At 41.1% G+C, this 21,223-nt stretch overlaps 1 protein-coding gene across 1 annotated transcript in view; it reads left to right on the forward strand.

Annotated features, from left to right (window-relative positions):
- LOC126262276 (uncharacterized) overlaps positions 1–21,223 on the forward strand; it is a 150,780-nt gene that overhangs the window by 113,886 nt on the left and 15,671 nt on the right. The window contains exons 4-5 of the mRNA XM_049958788.1: positions 12,787–13,032; positions 20,341–20,769. Coding sequence (XP_049814745.1) covers positions 12,787–13,032; positions 20,341–20,769 — 675 coding nt within the window. The remainder of the gene's footprint in view (positions 1–12,786; positions 13,033–20,340; positions 20,770–21,223) is intronic.

Here is a 21,223-nt window from a genome sequence, read left to right on the forward strand (position 1 = left end):
TTTGAAGTGATAATCGGGTAACATGGTTGTCTTTTGTAAAGGAAATGTAATGTAAAGCAGCAATGCCCACTCACAGGTCATCTGGGGCAGGCGCGCGCGCGCACACACACACATACCGGGTGTCCCTCCTGTGAGTCTGTGACGTGCGTTTTCTGTGATGTTTTGACAGGTATTTGCAATTTTTTTGCAGTCACCCCAAACAAATACATCATATCTTTCATGCGAAGCCCAGTGGGACAGAAGGTGTTAATTTCTTTCCTGTTACAAGCAAAATGATTTTTAAATTGGAATTTGGCATGCCTGTTCGAAAGTGTGGTCACACTTTTTTAGGTATGGTGTGGATTCTGCCCCTGTTCAAGTTCAGGTTCGTGGCTAATTGGTAGAATTGGTTTCTGTATCTCAGTCTGTGATGCTGTTTGACAGACTTAACCCTTACATCTGTCCCTGACATCAGCCATTGCGAACATATAATTTCGATTCTGTGCTGTTATCAGAATACGATTTCAACGTCACTGAATGTGGATGTACACATAACGATATCGTTAATGCCACATTCCATTTAAAAAAAGGTCCAACGAGTTGTTCCTAACTTGCAGGCACGAATAATTCACAACAAGGACAAGGTTTCTCTGTAGACATTGATCACTTTAGACACTGGATATGGAAGAATCTTTGTTGCGAGACGTCGGTGATCCCCGTGATATGTCAATCCCATGGTCAATCCTTCTCTAGCAGTAAATGAAGGATATGTTACTATGAGTGGTAATCACGTTGGATACCTACAACGTCAGAGAGTTAGTTATGATGGGGCAAAATGGCTTATCTCAACAAGTGTATGTTTCTGCATATATGTTTGTGGGACTTTTTTTCTGGTAGTGACCCTACTATCTGCTGTAAGAGTATGACTTTTTTGAAGCTCCCTATATGTATCGCGTCAAAAAAGTATCTAATATATTGAGAGATGCTACTCATCGAAACCAGAAAAACAAGGCCAATAAACATGAATGTGGAAATGTATACTTACGAGGTCTAACCAGTTGGCCACAAGAGTGAGAGGTCCTTTTGTGAAAGTTGTTCATTTGAGGTGCTCAACGTGACTTCCAGCTGTAGCAATGCATCCTTCTGCCCTTCACAGTAAAGAATTACACACTCAACACTCATTGAACGTGACTCGGATGTAGTTTTATGCACGGGCATGCACGGTGGACTCGATCTTTGCTATATGCATAACGCTGACTGGAAAAGAGCTGGCAAATTGATCTGAATGTCGAGGAATCGGGAACGGTGGAGGTCAAGGTGTGGGGCTGCGTTAAACAATCCAGTGATCCAGAAATGCCAGAGTTAAAAGTTGATGCATATGTTGTGAATATGTGCTGGTGCACCATTATACTTGAATCATATCTGCAGTATTTGCTGACATGGCAGATCCTCCGGCAAGGTAGGTATTACTTTAATGAAAAATCCTGATAGTGACCCCAATCGACATCTGCGGTAGTACATAAAGCTCTGTTAAGATATCGCCAAGAACGCTTGCTTATGTTTTCATTAAGACTGCACGGCTGTTTCCATGATTATGAAAATTCACAAACCATCTCTTGTGAATGGTACTGCATATGTAAATAGAAACTTAGACGTAAACAATGGATCTGCACCACCTTTTTGCAAGTGCCATTGACAAACCGCAATCTGCCACGGTGATCTTGTGGCCGGAAGGCCTTGATATAGTAGGTTACGGCAATTTCACTATCTGCTGCCAATAGTAACGCATTGTATAAGTCTGCAGGCTTTCGTGGCCGTTGTCACTGAAGTTAAAATTTCTGGGTTATTAGGCCGCGTCATGTTTCTTCTAAAATGATCGACGTTTCGACCCCTCTGCTGGGATCTTCCTCAGGATCTTCTGGTGTCCACTACTGCTAGAACACTGTCAGAGACGAGTGTCGTGTCCTCTTATGAAGGGGGAGTTTTCTCGCGTTCATGTTGGAGAAGTGATAGTATTGGTTAAAATTCATATGGCTACCATTGGTGGGCCATAGTCATTGGCTAATATTCCCGCTCTGATGCAGAAGAAGGGTCGTTGGTAGCTCATCTCCTGTGGATACCATTGGCGGCCCATCGTCATTGGATAGAAAGGCACTATTCCACACTTATGCTGGAGAAAGGTTATTGGTTGAAATGCCTGCTACCGCTATTGGCACCAAGGTGCAAGCCACGCGCTGCAAGTCACTTCGGCGGACAATAATATTTTGGGTAAACATTCCCCCTTTCTAGCTCTGTCCGTTTCGAATCTAGCCACTGATGACGACCAACCAATAGGACACGACACTCGTCTCTGACAGTGTTCTAGCAGTAGTGGACACCAGAAGATCCTGAGGAAGATCCCAGCAGAGGGGTCGAAACGTCGATCATTTTAGAAGAAACATGACGCGGCCTAATAGCCCAGAAGATTTTAACTTCAATCACGCATTGGTTCCAAAATTTAGAATTTTCATCAGTTGAATATAGCGCATGGTCTTCAATCACAGGCGTGAGGACTGAGCGAGGTCTTCCACTGTGTGCCTTTCGGGCTGCTAGAGAAGCTGCTATATTCGGCCAGACTGCTTGAGCTGGTATTCTGCTGCGTTTTCATATAACCTGCTTTCTCAGCGCAGTCCAGTAGAAAGCACTGTGGTTCCAGTCGTGAACGGGGCAATTCGGCTTGCGTACACTGTTCAGTTTATCAATGTCTGTGGAGGGACTATTTCAAGGTCGTATTGTACGTTGAAGTGAAAGCAGCAATGAAAACGGTTTAAGAAATTGCAGAAAAAGGTTGATATATAGTACAGGGAAGAGCTGCAAGATGTATACATAGCAGCATATTTTCATTTCGCAGATGTGCACGTTAGAACATATTGCATTTACTTTGCTTATTGTTTTGTTTTTTATTTTAGAGAAAAGAAATTTTATTTTCAGATTCTTTCATTCCGTGCTTCAGGATTTGAAGTCCTAAGTTTTTGTCAAAATCGCCATCAAATACCAACTATATTAACGTTTTTCAGAGCAGCATAAATGTCGGGCACAAGAAGTTATTAATTTCGGAATCCGAAGCGGAAATAACGGGCGAGTTTTGTAATATTTCAATGCAGTATGTAAAGAAAAATTACTCTCCTCAGACTCACGTGACTACGAAAAAACTGCTTGCAGAATTATATAAATTTAACAGTGAAATTTTTGTATTCGCTTGATTACGTATTGTAAGATACTGAATAACCTACTAAGTATTGTTTATGTCATTCATTGTGAAACGTCCCCTTTGAAAAATTTATACACGACTGTCCTTAACCTGACACACAATATTTTTTAGCGCAACGCAATCTGACTTTCAACACACAATATTTTGTTAGCGCAACGCAATCTGACTTTCAACATTCTCTACAAGAGAATGGCCCTGACTAACATTAAACTATACGTCTCACAAATCACTTACCTCACCAAAAATCTTCGCTGCTCAAGCTACTGCAATACAGCGAGCGCCACTACTGCCAGCTAAATAAAAGATACAAACTATGGAAGGCACTAACTACTGATAGGGATAGTTAGCAAATGAAAGATATTAATAGAGAACAAACAATGTATTTACCTTGATATCATGACAAATTACAAAACTCCGCCATCTCTCTCCCCACATCCACCACTGCTGGCGGCTCACCTCCAACTGCCCAGCGCTACGCGCTGTTCACAGCCAGCTGCCTAACACTACAATGGTTGAGTATTACAACAATGCAAAGCAGCCACAGACTGCACACGGCACAGCCGGTGATTTTCATACTGAGGTGGCGTTACCAATAAAAAAAACCTAAACAGCCTACTTACATAGCCCCCATGTTCCCCACAAAAAATTTTACAAATTTTGTTGGGCAGTGGGCAACACATATTTGTCAAAAATTTTTCATAATCGTAATTACAATAACAAAGAAATCAAATGCACACACTTATTGATACAATGTTGGTCAAAATCTAAAATTTTCTCACAGTCCCTAAAGACAGTCCTGATCATTCATCACATTGCAGTGTTTTTCTCAAAGTCTGAGCAGTAAAAGACAATGCACACAGACGTAGTGGATTTCCATGCAGTCTTGAAGAAGTAGTGTTGTCCTTCCAACGGAAAGACAGTGCTGACTCTTGACATGCTGACAGGTAATGGGCCACAACAGAGCAAACCCACAACAGAGTCAGTCGAAGTTTTGAAGAGTATTGGTGTGTAGGTCATCACAGAGCAGACCCACTGTAGTCCTGGTAGAGATTACGGTATTGGTGGGCCACCAGAGGTGCAGACCCACTGTAGTCCTTGTAGAGATGGCTAGCAGCCATCTGTTATGACTGTGCAGGTACACAATCACCATTGAAGAGTCTTGCGGATAATATAGCAAGTCCATAACCACCACTTGTGCACTCACAAAGTTTTTGGAATTGTCCTTAGAACCAGCAGTGCTGTTATCCAGTCCCTTGCTGAATTATTAACACACGTGCAAACACTAACAGTCCCTACTTGTCACATATTGTCCATATATTATGACCAACAAAAACGTGTGCAGTGAAATGTAACTTACAAGTTACTTAATTTGATGACCTGGTGTCAATTACAATTTTATAACATAAGAATACAATAACAACGGTATAAAATACATCATTAAAACATAATAATACAGATAACATTTGTAGGAATAGGGGCTTTACAAAAGAATAGAAATAAACAAATACATCAGTGTTACAAAAATAATGACATAAGTACATACATAAAGATCAGAATAACTTTTGGAATATCAACTTCCACATGAGCATTAAAACAAAACAGAACAAATACTGTTTAAACATGTTTACAAAGTAAATAACATGGTATTAGAAAAATTCTACAACATAGGTCTTATCAGATAAACAACTAAAGACAGGAAGTACACAAATACACAAGGGAACACAAACACATAGTGGGATAACACAAGGAAAGGACAGGGTTTCTTTTACTGCAGTATCTTGCGAACAAAACTTTTTTTGTTCTTGGAGATCTCCCTTCGTTCCTCATTATTTCCAAAAGTCCTATCTGTACCTCTTTTCTGTATTCCAACCATAATTCTTTCAAAATAAATATGGCTCATTGTACAATACTCATTTTGGCCCTATCTGTTTCTTGCGGCTTCTCAATGCATTTCTTCCAATTCATCATAGTTAGTTTCTTATATAGTCTACCCCCTCTTAAGCTAACTTAAATCTACTGAGCTCAGATATATATACCAAGGGACGAGGCAATGCAGCATCACATAAAACAATAAACATCGATGACAAATATTTCAAACTGGCAAAGCAAGCTACAGTAAATCTAAATTACCAAGCAATTCAACATTACAACTAATATGAGGCAATGCGCAGCAAACAATAAAATAATCATTAGTAAAACTGGCTTAACAGCGTAATACAAAATCAAATTCAGTAACATTATGCCTGGCAAACAGCAGAAGCAAAAGCAATAAATTATATCTAAACATGACAACGCTCAAGCAAAAAAATATTACAGTAAAGACAACAATGCAGATAAGGGAAATGTATAATCACATCTTAATGTCTATGTAATTAAAGTGGTGCACCACAAAAACTAATTCTATAAAAATTACTAAGTACTAGAAAAGAAAATTATGTATGCAGTTCCTGTGAAGGTAAATGATTTTTTTTCTGCTCCCTCATTTTTTTTTATTATTTACTCGATCTGTAGACAGAAAATATTTACATTAATACATCTATAAAATTTTATTTTTACCAATGCTGCAGTGCAGCTAGAAACTAGATATTAAATGAAATAAGCAATTACTCAAACCAAAGCATAAAAATATCATTCAATAGTCATGTGACATTTCATAAGTTAGAAATTCTCTCAACTCTCGTAGAAAGACGCTTGTCATAATCAGGTGTGCAGATGTAAAAATATTTCTGTCATTTCATAAGGCATTTCTGTAAAAATCATAAATTAAGAGCTCCACTGTGTCAACATATGTTTTCAAGTTCGACCCTGTCGTTTTTGCGATGCTCTCTACAAAGGAAGGGTAATGGCCTCCCTTTTTTTTTTTACCTGTGCCGCTGAAAAAGGGGCTCGCAATAATGGCCCCCTTTTTTTTTTTTGTTTTGGGCGTCTGACACAGCTGTGTGCCCGCGACGCATTACGTGCAGGTGGTCACTTAACTTTCGTACGGAAATATTTACGACAGCAGTTTCCGCTACAATGGCAGTCTTAAATAAAAATATTTCACAGGTCAAGAATTAGCGTTGCAAATCTGTAAAAACAAAATCCTATGAATATAACAGTGTCCAAAAAATTTTCGTCGGCATTGTGATACATTCACGCATTTACACACATTTCATAACTCTTAAAGTACGATCTTGGTTTCCAACAACCTTTTCCACAAATCAGAGTGCCCTAATCACTATTCATTACTCCTTACCTTATTACACATATATATATCGTCGACACATAATCAAATTCCTCATATAGCATCAGCTTATTGTTCATAAACGTACCTCAACAGCATAAAACATATCGTCGTCGTAAAAATAACATCATAATACCTCAGTCAAATCTCAAAATCGTCGTAGCTTCCTCCAATAATTTCAAAACCGAAAAAAATTCTCTGCTCATGTCAAAAGTGTCATCTGCCTCAAACGTACTTCAAAAATCATGATCCCATACCAAATATATCATTCAAAGCTCTCATAGTATCACAATGGTTCTGAAAAAATATGAACAGTTTACAAAGTACAAACAAAATACAATTTCATAAGTGTGAAGTTATTCAACTGTGTAATTACGTAAGCATCTGTCACTGACGTAGTAAAAAAAATGTTTATCTCTCAGTTACATGATCAGATAGCTGTGTAATTTATGTGTTGGAGAAATATGGTACCGATGTGTAAAGTTGTATAAGCAAATACCATATTAGCTAGGGTTCCTTGTGGTTGCCACACACATGGTACACAAAGTAAGCGTGTACCCCCCTGAGGATAAATGTAATTATACCCTCAGGTGTTACAAATTACAGCAATGGAATGAAATGTATCTCGGAAAACTTTCTTTGTAATTCAAAAATCTTTAAAAGTAAGTGTTTTAAGTATAAAATTAATCACTCAAATACGTGTACTGTAGCGCTAAACTGTGCGTCTTGTTGTAAGATAACCTCTGTGAAAGTCTCGTAGTTATCGTCCTCCGAAAGCTAAGTTCTGCAGAAGTCAATGTACTTACCTGATGATAGACAAAAGTGAAATGCTTTGCGTATAGATATCTTAGTTATTACGCTTATTGTTGTGATGAAGAAAGTACTGTACTGTAACGTATTGTTGTGCCACGAAAAAGGCTGTCTCATTGTTGCCATACCACAAAAGTTACTACTAAAACATGTTTTTCTTTCCTGAAGAATTCAGAAAAACTGTGCAGATATAAAACAGAAACACTGCAAAAGCAACAAGGTGAATTGTGTCACACATTAGTAGCGTCGTGATATAGTCGAGTAGCTGTCACACAAACTCCAGAATGTATTTTCAAGTAAACCAAAATGTTGCATTAAAACCTCAAGTTAAAAAAAGCACATTATCTCTCAATAAACGGTTTAACGTGAGAAAGGTGGTGTAAACCTTTGCTCTTCCTAGTACGCAGAGTTTCAACTTTAACGCAATTATCAAGTGGTATACGTCGGTAAAGAATACTGGAATTTTTCTCAAGGTTAGCGTCTGTGTTATTTTTCTCGGAGCCAGCGGGCGCACGCGGCTGCCTGCTGTGCGAGTCATTGTCTGTTTCTTTGCTGGCGCGCGTCGTTATTCGGATTAGGAGACCGAACTTCTACAAATTCGCCTTGCCGAGAGGGCCCAGCTCTGTTTGAATCCCGCCAGTTCTGATGCAATTCAGGTCTGTCGTTACGATCACATCGTCTGTCGTCATGTCGGTAGTTTACATAGTTTCTTTCTTGTCGGTCATGTGGTGGAGTATTTCTTCCTGAATCGTAACTGTGCGCCGAACTGTTGCGTCTGAAGTTATTCTGTCTCCCTTGATAATAATAGTTCTGATTCCCATATTGTCTGTTTCTATGGTTATTTCTGTCATATTCATTACTACGGAAATATGATCTTTCTCTGTATCTATTATTGTGCCAGCGGTTGTCATAAGGGTGGTGTCTGTTTTGGTCACGATTTGTGTTGTGAGAATAGCCTTGTCGCGTCCAGTTATTATTTCTTTCATCGCGGAATTGCGACGGATGTGGTCTGTAATTGTTGTGCTCGTGCGTTCCGCGATTGTCAGTGTCAATTTCCAGTTCTTGTAAGAGTCCTTGAAATGCTTCAATGTCGTCTTTGCAACGTCCTGCCAAAATAATATGTCGCAAATGTTCAGGCAGTTTGATTAAGCAAATGCGGATGAGTTCTGAGGGGCTGTATGGGTTTGACAGGTACTGATTCTTGTGCAACATGTCTTCAAAATATTTCACAAGACTGGAGAATTCAGATTGTTCGAAATGTTTCATCATTATGATGCCATGTTTTACTCGGTCTTGTGTGGCTTGAGACCAATATGCTGAGAGGAAGGCATGGTAAAATTCTCCTTCACTGTGGCAATCGTGAATGACCGATCGCATTCTTACAGCTGGTTCATTCTCTAAGTAGCCACACATAAATTCTAATCTGTGTTCTAACGACCAGTTGGGGGGAAAACAATGAGAGAATTGATGGAGCCATGCTTGTGGATGAATGTCGTTGGCAGAATTTTTAAACGTTTTGAATTTACGTGTAGTAATGAACAGCTTATAGTCAAAGTCATCATGTCGGCGAGTCGCATATCGGTCATTGTTACGTCGTGTCGGCGGTTCCATCTCAAAATTCGGTGTGCCTTGCCAATTTCTGTCATAATTTCCGAAGTGTCCTGTGTTATTATTTTGTGGTTGTTCCGTATTTCTATGTCCCTCTTCCTGTATTGGAGCGCGAGTGTCCTCTGACACTTGTATTACTTGTATTACTTGTGCCAAATGATCTTGTACTTCGCGGATTTCTCTTTGGTGTTGCGTATTAATTTGATTTTGGTTTTGTTTGAATTTTCTAATTTGTTCATACTCTTCTGTGTCAGTGAAGGCTACAGGTCTTGTGTCATTCAGATCATCATCTACCTTTGTAGATAAGTTAGTGACCTGATCCGAAAGTTCGCCTACTTTCTCCGATAGTGTACACATTTCCTCAGTGTGTTTTTCTGAACCAAGTTTCAGAGTGTCCATTTGTGTTGAAATCGAATCTACTGTGTCCTTCAAGTTTTCCTGAGTTTTTGCAAGTTGCATAACCGAATCGGTAGATGCAACTGAGTCAATTTTAGCTTGCAAAGTCTCATGATTTTCATGAACAATAATTTGCAGTTCTTTTATGGCTGCTTCGTGTTTCTGTAATGCATTTTCATGCCGCGAAAAAAATAGGTTGAAAATGCTCACAAATTTGTGTTTTTACGTCATTACAGACTTTTTGACATTTCGATTCGATGTTATGTAACTCAGTAGTTAAATCCTCACGTGTTTGTTCAAGCTTTTGCTCCAATGAGTCTAACTTTTGAAGATTTTGTTCCATTGCGTCTAACTTTTGAAGATTTTGTTCCATTGTGTCTAACTTTCGAAGATTTTGTTCCATTATGTCTAATTTTTCAAGCTTTTGCTGTGTTTGTCTCTGATTTTGTTCCATATGTCTCTGATTTTGTTCCATTTGTTGCATTAATTGCAATAATAATGTATTAGTGTCTGGAATCTGTTTCTCTATGCTTTTTGGCAGTGCATTTTCACCGACAACATTCACATTTTGACAAGCAGAAAATGTGTCTTGACTCATTTGAGAAAACGGTGATGACCCAGAACCTGAATCTACAGTATTTGCGAGATCGTGTCGTGTCATTTCGACTTCCTGAGGCGAGCTATTGCCGACCGATCGATCGATAATGCTTCCCTCTTCACTAATTGTTTCACTGTCCACGCCATTGTTTGAAACCCGCTCCATTTCCCTATGTGCAATTACCAAATTACTACTATTAACATTAGTTAATTCATTATTCTGCGGCGCTAACATACTGCTTCCGTCTTCGCTGTCATTTCTCAATTTACTTTGGAGCCTAGCGTTACGTTTTTCACACGCCATTATTGTCACAGTGTTTCACACGACAACACAGAAAAACACAATTTCAAGAGCAAAAATAAGAGAACACATTAGCATAACACTGAAAATAATATCTAGTTAATTCCAGCTGCGAAATACTTGGTGCAAATCTACATGCATGCCACAACTGTTTTACTGTACAACAATGAAAAAACTACAACTACAATGGAAATTCTCTACAATTACGCGCTAGCAATAAACAAAATCTACACTAATTACACAAACTACAAGAAAAAAAATCAGAAGATTCCAGTGAGGTATCCTGGCAGGGTCGCCATATGAAACGTCCCCTTTGAAAAATTTATACACGACTGTCCTTAACCTGACACACAATATTTTTTAGCGCAACGCAATCTGACTTTCAACACACAATATTTTGTTAGCGCAACGCAATCTGACTTTCAACATTCTCTACAAGAGAATGGCCCTGACTAACATTAAACTATACGTCTCACAAATCACTTACCTCACCAAAAATCTTCGCTGCTCAAGCTACTGCAATACAGCGAGCGCCACTACTGCCAGCTAAATAAAAGATACAAACTATGGAAGGCACTAACTACTGATAGGGATAGTTAGCAAATGAAAGATATTAATAGAGAACAAACAATGTATTTACCTTGATATCATGACAAATTACAAAACTCCGCCATCTCTCTCCCCACATCCACCACTGCTGGCGGCTCACCTCCAACTGCCCAGCGCTACGCGCTGTTCACAGCCAGCTGCCTAACACTACAATGGTTGAGTATTACAACAATGCAAAGCAGCCACAGACTGCACACGGCACAGCCGGTGATTTTCATACTGAGGTGGCGTTACCAATAAAAAAAACCTAAACAGCCTACTTACAATTGGTCATACAACTTTTTCACTGAGATGTACTGGATGATCAAAAAGTCAGTATAAATTTGAAAACTGAATAAATCACAGAATAATGTAGATAGAGAGGTACAAATTGACACACATGCTTGGAATGACAGGGGGTTTTATTAGAACCAAAAAATACAAAAGTTCAAAAAATGTCCGACAGATGGCGCTTCATCTGATCAGAATAGCAATAATTAGCATAACAAAGTAAGACAATGCAAAGATGATGTTCTTTACAGGAAATGCTCAATATGTCCACCATCATTCCTGAACAATATCTGTAGTCGAGGAATAATGTTGTGAACAGCTGTAAAGCATGTCCGGAGTTATGGTGAGGCATTGGCGTCGGATGTTGTCTTTCAGCATCCCTAGAGATGTCGGTCGATCACGATACACTTGCGACTTCAGGTAACCCCAAAGCCAATAATCGCACGGACTGAGGTCTGGGGACCTGGGAGGTCAAGCATGACGAAAGTGGCGGCTGAGCACACGATCATCACCAAATGACGCGCGAAAGAGATCTTTCACGCATCTAGCAATATGGGGTGGAGCGCCATCCTGCATAAACATCGTACGTTCCAGCAGGTGTTTATCAGCCAGGCTGGGGATGATGCGATTCTGTAACACATCGGCGTACCCTCACCCGTCACGGTAGCAGTTACAAAACCAGAATCACGCATTTCCTCGAAGAAAAAAGGCCCGATAACGGTAGATGTGGTAAACCCAACCCATACCGTGAATTTATCGTCGTGAAATGGAGTTTCCACGACAGTTCTAGGATTTTCGGTAGCCCAAATTGTGCAGTTGTGGGCGTTGACAGACCCTCGGAGCGTGAAATGAGCTTCGTCGGTCCACAACAAGTTACTCAACCAATCGTCATCTTCCACCATCTTTTGAAACGCCCACACCGCAAATGCTCTCCGCTTCACTAAATCGCCAGGTGACAGTTCATGATGCCGATGGATTTTGTACGGATAGCATCGGAGGGTACGCCTAGGTGCCAACCAAACAGTAGTGTATGGAATGCCGGTGCGACGTGCGACTGCACGAGCGCTGACTTCCCCGTGCATAGACGAACCCGCTACAGTCTCCATTTCTTCCTGAACTGTCTCAGCAGCATTACGCCTTGTACTCGGTCGGTCACTACGGGGTCTATCGCCTAAACAGCCCGTGGCTTCGAACTTCGAAATCATTCTCGCCACAGCTGCATTTGTCAACGGACCTTTACCTGTTCGAATCCCCTTCCTATGGCGATAGGATCATAACGCTGAACTAGCACATTACCCATTCTGATAATACAGCTCCACTAAAAGCGCCTTTTCAGGTAACGTCAACATGCTGCGACTGCTGGCGCATCTGATTCTCTCTCTCATTACAGCTCCTTTTATACACGATTGTCGTGCACAGTCACTGAAGTTTTGCTGTCCAGCGCCATCTGTCGGACATAGTTTTTTTTTGGTTCTAATAAAATCCCCTGTCATTCCAAGCATGTGTGTCAATTTTTACCTCTCTATCTACATTATTCCGTGGTTTATTAAGTTTTCAAATTTATACTGTCTTTTCGATTACCCGATATAAACGAGACGCTTATGGCAGTAATAGAAGTTTATCGTCTAATACGTTGTTCGAGATCAGGCGACGCAGGAAGGTGTATTACCCATGTTTGTACTGTCGCTATTAGATACTAGAAATCGTTTCACCTGGGATTCTGTCTTATGAATTTGTCCGCAGGGAATCCTGAACTCAGTGGGTACGTTCATCTTCGACAGCATCAAGCCCTTCATCTTGAAAGAGGTCAACAAGAACGTGCGTGGCGACATCAACAAGAACGTCGCCAAAATTCCGCAGCGCTTCCCCAACTCCATCTCTCCATTTGACACGGCCATGTTCGATGTCCGAAAGAAGATTCGGGAGATGGGCTACGATCCCATGGGAGTGCCCAACTTCACCTGGGAGGGCGGACACGGAACTCTTGTGGTAAGTACAGTACCTACTAAACTCGAGAGGGGCTACGAATCGAGCGAGCACTGGGGTGGTGGTTGCTTGTTGTCATTATTGTTACCGCGACTATTCTTGCAGGGTCAGTACACTAAATTAGCTCTTTTTTCTTTGTTGTGATCTATTTTTGCAATATTTGTTCCTCTTGTTAAGAAATTATGATTTTATTTCTGTAGTATATTCTTTTCCTAATTACATATATATTTGCGTCACTAATGATGAAAAGTTAATTTTCGTGTTTTTATTTTCTATTGCACTTAATTTTAGGATATGAATGCTGTTTGGCATCATCGTGTTGCATTTGCCAACATTAAAATTGAACAGGAATGGACATTCTTAGAAGATAGCAGACCGATGAATGTGAGGAACAGGTTACGAATTACCTGGAAGAAACAAGTGTACTGTAAACGAATGTCGCAATATGGATGACTTGGAGAAGAGAGAAATGTAAATCGCTGAGATAAAGAGAAGCCGAGAACGCTATCATAGACGTGGACAGAAATGAAAGAGTATTTCGCTGCTTCAGGACTTTCTCATGAAATTTCGATCGCCAGCTTTCTCTTCAGAGTGTGAAAATATTATGTTGTCGCTCACCTACATGGGGAGAAAGGATCAGCTCGGACATAGAGAAAGCTTTGACACAGTTGACTGGAATACTCTCAATGAAATTCTAAGGGCAGCGGGGGTGAAACACAGGCAGCGGATGACTATTTACAACTTGTATAGAAACCAGACGGCAATTATTGGAGTGGAGGGGTATGAAAGGGAACCAGTGGGTAAGAAGGGATGAGACAGGGTTGTAGCCTATCCCCGACGTTATTCAATCTGTACATTGAGCAAGCAGTAAAGGAAACCATAGAAAAATTTGGCGTAGGAATTAAAGTCCAGGGAGAAGAAATATAAACTTTGAGGTTTTCCGATGACATTGTAATTCGGCCGGGGTGGCCGAACGGTTCTAGGCGCTACAGTCTGGAACCGTGTGACCGCTGCGGTCGCAAGTTCGGATCCTGCCTCGGGCATGGATGTGCGTGATGTCCTTAGGTTAGTTAGGTTTAAGCAGTTCTAAGTTCTAGGGGAATGATGAGCTCAGATGTTAAGGCCCATAGTGCTTAGAGCCATTTTTGGAACAAAAGCAAAACAAGGATAATGTAATGTAGTCGAATTAAATCATGTGACGCTGAGAAAATTATATTAGGAAATGAGGCACTTAAAGTAGTAGATGAGTTGTGATATTTGGGCAGAAAAATAGCTGATGATAGCTGAAGCAGACAGGATATAAAATATGGATTCGCAATGACAAGAAATGCATTTTTGAAGAAGAGAAATTTGTTGACATCGAATATAGATTTAAGTGTTAGGAAGTTTTCTCTGACGTTATTTGTATGGAGTGTAGCCGCGTGTGGAAGTGAAATATGGACGATGAAGAGTTTAGATAAGAAGAGAATAGAGGCTTTTGAAATGTGGTGCTATAGAAGAATGCGGAAGATTAGCAAGGTAGATCATGTATCTGATAAGTAGAATTGAGAGACAAGAAATTTGCGACATAAGGTGACTAGAGGAAGGGATACGTTGATAGAACACATTCTGAGACGTCAAGGGAACACCAATTTAGTTTTGGAGGGAGGTGCGGAGCGTAAAAATCGAGGAGGGAGACCAAGAGATGAATACACTGAGCAGATTCAGAAGGATACTGGATGCAGTAGTTATTTGGAGATGAAGAGTGTTGCACAGGATAGAGTAACATGGAGGACTGCATCAAAACAGTTTTTGGACTAAAGACAACAACAACAACAGAAGAATTCTCATTCTTTTTTGGAAGATATTCTGGAAAAACTCTCTTTAAATCGGTTATTGCATTACGTTTCCATAATTTTTGTGTCACGAGATGCCTCTAAACTGAATAACTCATATTCACATTCGCGATGCAGAAATTTATGCGGGCGCCCATGCGCGTGGCAGCATGTAGTCTGTAGAGAATTTGACACCGACCGATCTTTTTCTTTACCAAGTGTTTGCAATGACTACATTAACACACGTACAGATTGGTAACTACAGACAAATGAAGGCTGTTCCATATAGTCACGAGAGCAGTGACTTACTAGGGCCTTCACTTTACGTAACTACTTGCAATGGGCAAAAGTAATTATTCTATCAAATGGTTTTTAACACTCTCAACGAGCTGCGAGGCACAGTGTAAGACAACGACGACAACACTTGCTAGCTAATACTCAATACCATTCTACAATGTTGAAACAAAGAACCAACATACCGATACAGCTCTGTAAATGTTGATAAAAATCTCTCTGTTTTCCATCTTGGTGCAAGTGTTGAAATACCACGATACTTAAGGTACATTAAACACTGATACCCGATCGGGAACCCGAGACGTTTTCTTCAATAATATACTCAGGGAAACTACACTTTGACAGGTAAACGTTCCTTGCATTCACTCTGAAATTTATTCCTTTATAGAACCTTTCGACTGGGAAAAGTGTACTTCTTATCACACTCAGAGCAGTTTGAGATAACAGATGTTTACCAATGACCACATAACATTCGGAACATTGGGTCTGCTCTTTTGTCAGCCATTGAGTATTAGGATGTTAAATTAATTAAAAGCATTTAAGAATTGTGTCACTAGCAAGAGCATCACAATTGTCACATCTGATTCCAAGAACCAATATGCAAGGGGAAACTTAACTAGGTTTCCCTGAAATACTATACAGGATGATTCAGAAACAATGACCTTATTTCAAAACTCCATATTTATTGATAAAAACGTACAACAAACGTGAGATGGACTGCAAAATATTCACAATATTCTAAAGTTTTAGCGACGCTATTACAAGTGCTCTGTGTGTCCAACAGCACGCGCAGCATCTAGACAGTAGCTAAATGTAATGAATTTAACACGATGTATCTGCCTTTACAGAAGTTATGGCGGCTGTTATTCTGTTCGTCAGTTCTGTTATGTCACGAGGTAAATGGGAGGAGATGCACGCACTTTCCTTGACGTATCCCTATAAGAAAAAATCGCATGCGATCACGTCTGGCGATCTTGGTGGTGGTGGTGGTGGGGGGGGGGGGAGGGGGCGGCAACAATGCAGGAATGTAGGGCAGTGTTCCGGGGTCCGGTGCGACCTATCCAGCGTCGAGGCAGTGTGGCATTCAAGTACTGACATAAGTTGTTGTGCCAGTGTCGTGGAGCTCCATCCTGTTGAAAAATGAAATTATCGGAGTCCTCCTGAAGTTGTGGAAAAAGCGAATTCTGTAGCATTTGAAGATAGGTCATTCCAGTCACTGTTTGTTCCTCAAAAAAGAAGACACCTTACACTTTTTCTTACAAATGGCTATTGGTTAGTCTCTTTCGTTCTCAACAACGTCATGATGGTTCTGGAGTCTCCATACACGCAGTGACTCACTCTTTGCAAACTGCAGCACACAAAACGCCTTCTGTTGAGCGGATGCCATCTTACATCTGACTGACTGTGAACTGAGAAATCGCATTGACTCAAATATAATGGGGGTTTCCTAAACTCTAGGCCACGTCCATTCAAACAATACACATTTCCTTGACGGAGCTTCCCATATTCTGTAATTATTACCGTCCAAAATCGAGTCACCTTTTTTGCAACACCCTGTACTAAACATGTTCATTACAGAACAAAACGTAACATGACCACAAAATAATATCCTCAAACGACATTGTCAGTTACTGTCGGATTCCTATCAAGCATAAGGGGTAATGTCACATACGATCTTAATAAACAATTTTCGACATTAAAGGGGTGTCCCAGCGATCACTGTTGGGGCCACTCGTGTTTATATAAATTTATATAAATGATATATTTATTAATTTATATAAATGATATGTCCTTTCTTCTTACGGGTAATTCTAAAATATTTATGTTCGCTGATGACACTAGCTTGGTACTGAAATATGTTGTGTGCGACATTGGCTCTATTTCAAGTAATGCAGTTCATGACATACGTTGATGGCTTGTAGAAAATAAACAAACGCTAAATCATAGTAATACTCATTTTTTATAGTTTCTAACACGCAATTCAACAAAACTCGACATTTTAATTTCACAGAATGGGCGTATAATTAGTGAAACTGAACAGTTCAAATTTCTAGGTGTTCAGATAGATAGTAAGCAGTCGTGGAAAGCCCACGTTCAGGATCTTGTTTAATAACTTAATGCTACCTTTTTTTTTACGATAACTGAAGTATGTGCTCGTTCGACACGAAAAGTAGTCTACTTTGCTTATTTTCCTTCGCTTATGTCCTATGGTATTATATTTTGGGGTAACTCTTTCCATTGTGAAAGGATATTTTTGGCTCAGAAACGGGCAGTTAGGGCAATAAGTGGTGTAAGTTCGCGAACCTCTTGTCGATCCTGTTGACTAGTCTGGGTATTCTGACATTGGCCTGTCAATATATACAGGGTGGTCCATTGATCGTGACCGGGCCAAATATCTCACGAAATAAGCGTCAAACGAAAAAACCACAAAGAACGAAACTTGTCTAGCTTGAAGGGGGAAACCAGATGGCGCTATGGTTGGCCCGCTAGATGGCGCTGCCATAGGTCAAACGGATATCAACTGCGTTTTTTAAAATAGGAACCTACATATTTTATTACAAAAATGGAGCACTATGGGACTTAACTTCTAAGGTCATCAGTCCCCTAGAACTTAGAACTACTTAAACCTAACTAACCTAAGGACATCACACACATCCATGCCCGAGGCAGGATTCGAACCTGCGACCGTAGCGGTCGAGCGGTTCCAGACTGTAGCGCCTTTATATTTTATTACATATTCGTGTAGTACGTAAAGAAATATGAATGTTTTAGTTGGACCACTTTTTTCGCTTTGTGATAGATGGCGCTGTAATAGTCGCAAACATATGGCTCACAATTTTAGACGAACAGTTGGTAACCGGTAGGTTTTTTAAATTAAAATACAGAACGTGGGTACGTTTGAACATTTTATTTCGGTTGTTCCAATGTGATACATATACCTTTGTGAACTTATCATTTCTGAGAACGCATGCTGTTACAACGTGATTACCTGTAAATACCACATTAATGCAATAAATGCTCAAAATGATGTCCGTCAACCTCAATGCATTTGGCAATACGTGTAACGACATTCCTCTCAACAGCGAGTAGTTCGCCTTCTGTAATGTTCGCACATGCACTGACAATGCGCTGACGCATGTAGTCAGGCGTTGTCGGTGGATCACAATAGCAAATATCTTACAACTTTCCCCAACAAAAGAAAACCGGTTATCCCAGATCCGGTGGACGACCAATCCAACTATCATGAAATATGTTATTCAGTACTGCTTTAACCGCACTCGAGCTATGTGCCGGACATTCATCATGTTGGAAGTACATCACCATTCTGTCACTTAGTGAAACATCTTGCAGTAACATCGGTAGAACATTACGTAAAAAATCAGCATACATTGCACCATTTAGATTGCCGTCGATAAAATGGGGGCCAATTATCTTTCCTCCCATAATGCCGCACCATACATTAACCCGCCAAGGTCGCTGATGTTCCACTTGTCGCAACCATCGTGGATTTTCAGTTGCGCAATAGTGCATATTATGCCGGTTTACGTTACCGCTGTTGGCGAAAGACGCTTCGTCGCTAAATAGAACACGAGCAAAAAATCTGTAGTCGTCCCGTAATTTCTCTTGTGCCCAGTGGCAGAACTGTACCCGAAGTTCAAAGTCGTCGCCATGCAATTCCTGGTGCATAGAAATATAGTACGGGTGCAATGTAGCATTCTCAACACCGACGTTTTTTAGATTCCCGATTCTCGCGCAATTTGTCTGTTACTGATGTGCGGATTAGCCGCGACAGCAGCGAAGACACCTACTTGGGCATCATCATTTGTTGCAGGTCGTGGTTGACGTTTCACATGTGGCTGAACACTTCCTGTTTCCTTAAGTAACGTAACTACCCGGCGAACGATCCGGACACTTGGATGATGTCGTCCAGGATACCGAGAAGCATACACAGCACACGCCCGTTTGGCATTTTGATCACAATAGCCATACAGCAACAAGATATCGACCTTTTCCGCAATTGATAAACGGTCCATTTTAACACGGATAATGTATCACGAAGCAAATACAGTCCGCACTGGCGGAATGTTACGTGATACTACGTACTTATACGTTTGTGCCTATTACAGCGCCATCTATCACAAAGCGAAAAAAAGTGGTTCAACTAAAACATTCATATTTCTTTACGTACTACACGAATATGTTAAAAAAATGGGGGTTCCTATTTAAAAAAACGCAGTTGATATCCGTTTGACCTATGGCAGCGCCATGTAGCGGGTCAACCATAGCGCCATCTGGTTTCCCCCTTCAAGCTAGACGAGTTTCGTTCTTTGTAGATTTGTTCGTTTGATGCTTATTTCGTGAGATATTTGACCCGGTCACTATCAATGGACCACCCTCTATATATATATATATATATATATATATATATATATATATATATATATATATATAGTATTAACGGAGTGAAAGCTGCTTATTGTTGTGGATAAGCACGTATTGGTAACAAGAAACGAGAGTAAAGCGTATTACTAGGTAGAAATTCAATCTGCATTAGGATCTCACTTCCTTGACTCTTGTGCGGAAAAGTGTGCAGTATACTGCTGCATACATTTTCAATAAGCTACCAGTAGAATCCAAAAATCTTAGCAGTAATCCAGGCGCTTTCAAATCGAAACTGAAGAGTTTCCTCATGAGTCACTCCTAGTATTCTGACCAGGAGTTCATTGAAAAATTAAGGTGATTCCTGTGTTATATTGTTGATTTCGTTTAGTTAAACTTATGGCTTGTCTTTTTTTGGTTCATAAACATATTATTTTTATCTGTTAGTACTTCTACGTTGTAATTTCATGTACTGACATGTTCCATGATGTTGGAGATTCACTCCTCAATTTGGTCCTACGGAACTAGACGTGTAAATAAAAAATAAATAAAATAAAAAGGAAGAAGTCGGCCGGCCGGGGTGGACGATCGGTTCTAGGCGCTACAGTCTGGAACCGCGCGACCGCTACGGGCGCAGGTTCGAATCCACCCTCGGTCATGGATGTGTGTGATGTCCTTAGGTTAGTTAGGTTTAAGTAGTTCTAAGTTCTAGGGGACCTCAGAAGTTAAGTCCCATAGTGCTCAGAGCCATTTGAACCATTTTTGGAACAAGTCGTAGAGCCGGTACTGTGGCGAATAAGGAGCAACTGTTCTTTGGTAACAGGTGGATCTCTCCGGGATGATGATGACCGGTCTGGCCACGTTCCACCGAGTGGGTGAGGTGACCATCGACATGGAGCGCAAGGTGGTGAGCGCGCAGAAGCTGATGAAGGTGCGCCGGCGCGTGGTGGCCGCCTCCAACGGCACGTCGGGCGACACGGCCGTCTACGACGCGGCCGACAACAGCACGGCGAACGCGGCGCAGTTCGAGGAGGAGGTGGAGGAGCTGGTGGTGTTCGAGCGCCGCGTCGACCCCGAGGACGAGAAGTGGGCGCGCGAACCGGGCGTCTCCTTCATCGAGGAGAGCAACGTGCTGACCGCGCACGCGCAGGTCGGCACCAAGCGGCTGCGCGGCTCCTGCCACTGGGACGCCAGCCTGGCCGGGCTCGTCACCAGCTCGGGACTCGCCAGCTTCACCGTCGACTACATACAGGTGAGCAGCCGCGCCCCAACACTGCGTGTGGAGTCGCTTCTGCCGCGGCCGTCCGGCAGCGCACTGCCTCGCCAGACCAGACCTACAGGCAAACGTTACTTTCGTCCGTGCCTCGTCGAGTCTGTGATCGAGACTCATGATTTTTAAACCTTCTTAGATCGGTTCTCTATTGCTGTTAAAATATAATCGATGATGGTAATAAAGCTGTTATGGTACGATGATCATGCTGGTGATGCTTGGAAATGATCGTGTTCACGATGGACGTGGGGTGTTGAGTGTATCTATGGGCCCTTGTGGAACTGCAGGTGGCGACTAAGAATCGTTAAGGAGGAGGAGGAGGGAAAATAGCGGAAGGATCCTATGGAGTGGGCCATTGTGATTAGGCCTGGAGAGAAGGATATATCGCAGAACAGATTCCGAAAACTGTCTTGAGCAGCTAAATCGACAGCCAACG

This window comes from Schistocerca nitens, chromosome 6 (assembly GCF_023898315.1).
Source record: "Schistocerca nitens isolate TAMUIC-IGC-003100 chromosome 6, iqSchNite1.1, whole genome shotgun sequence".
NCBI lineage: Eukaryota > Metazoa > Arthropoda > Insecta > Orthoptera > Acrididae > Schistocerca > Schistocerca nitens.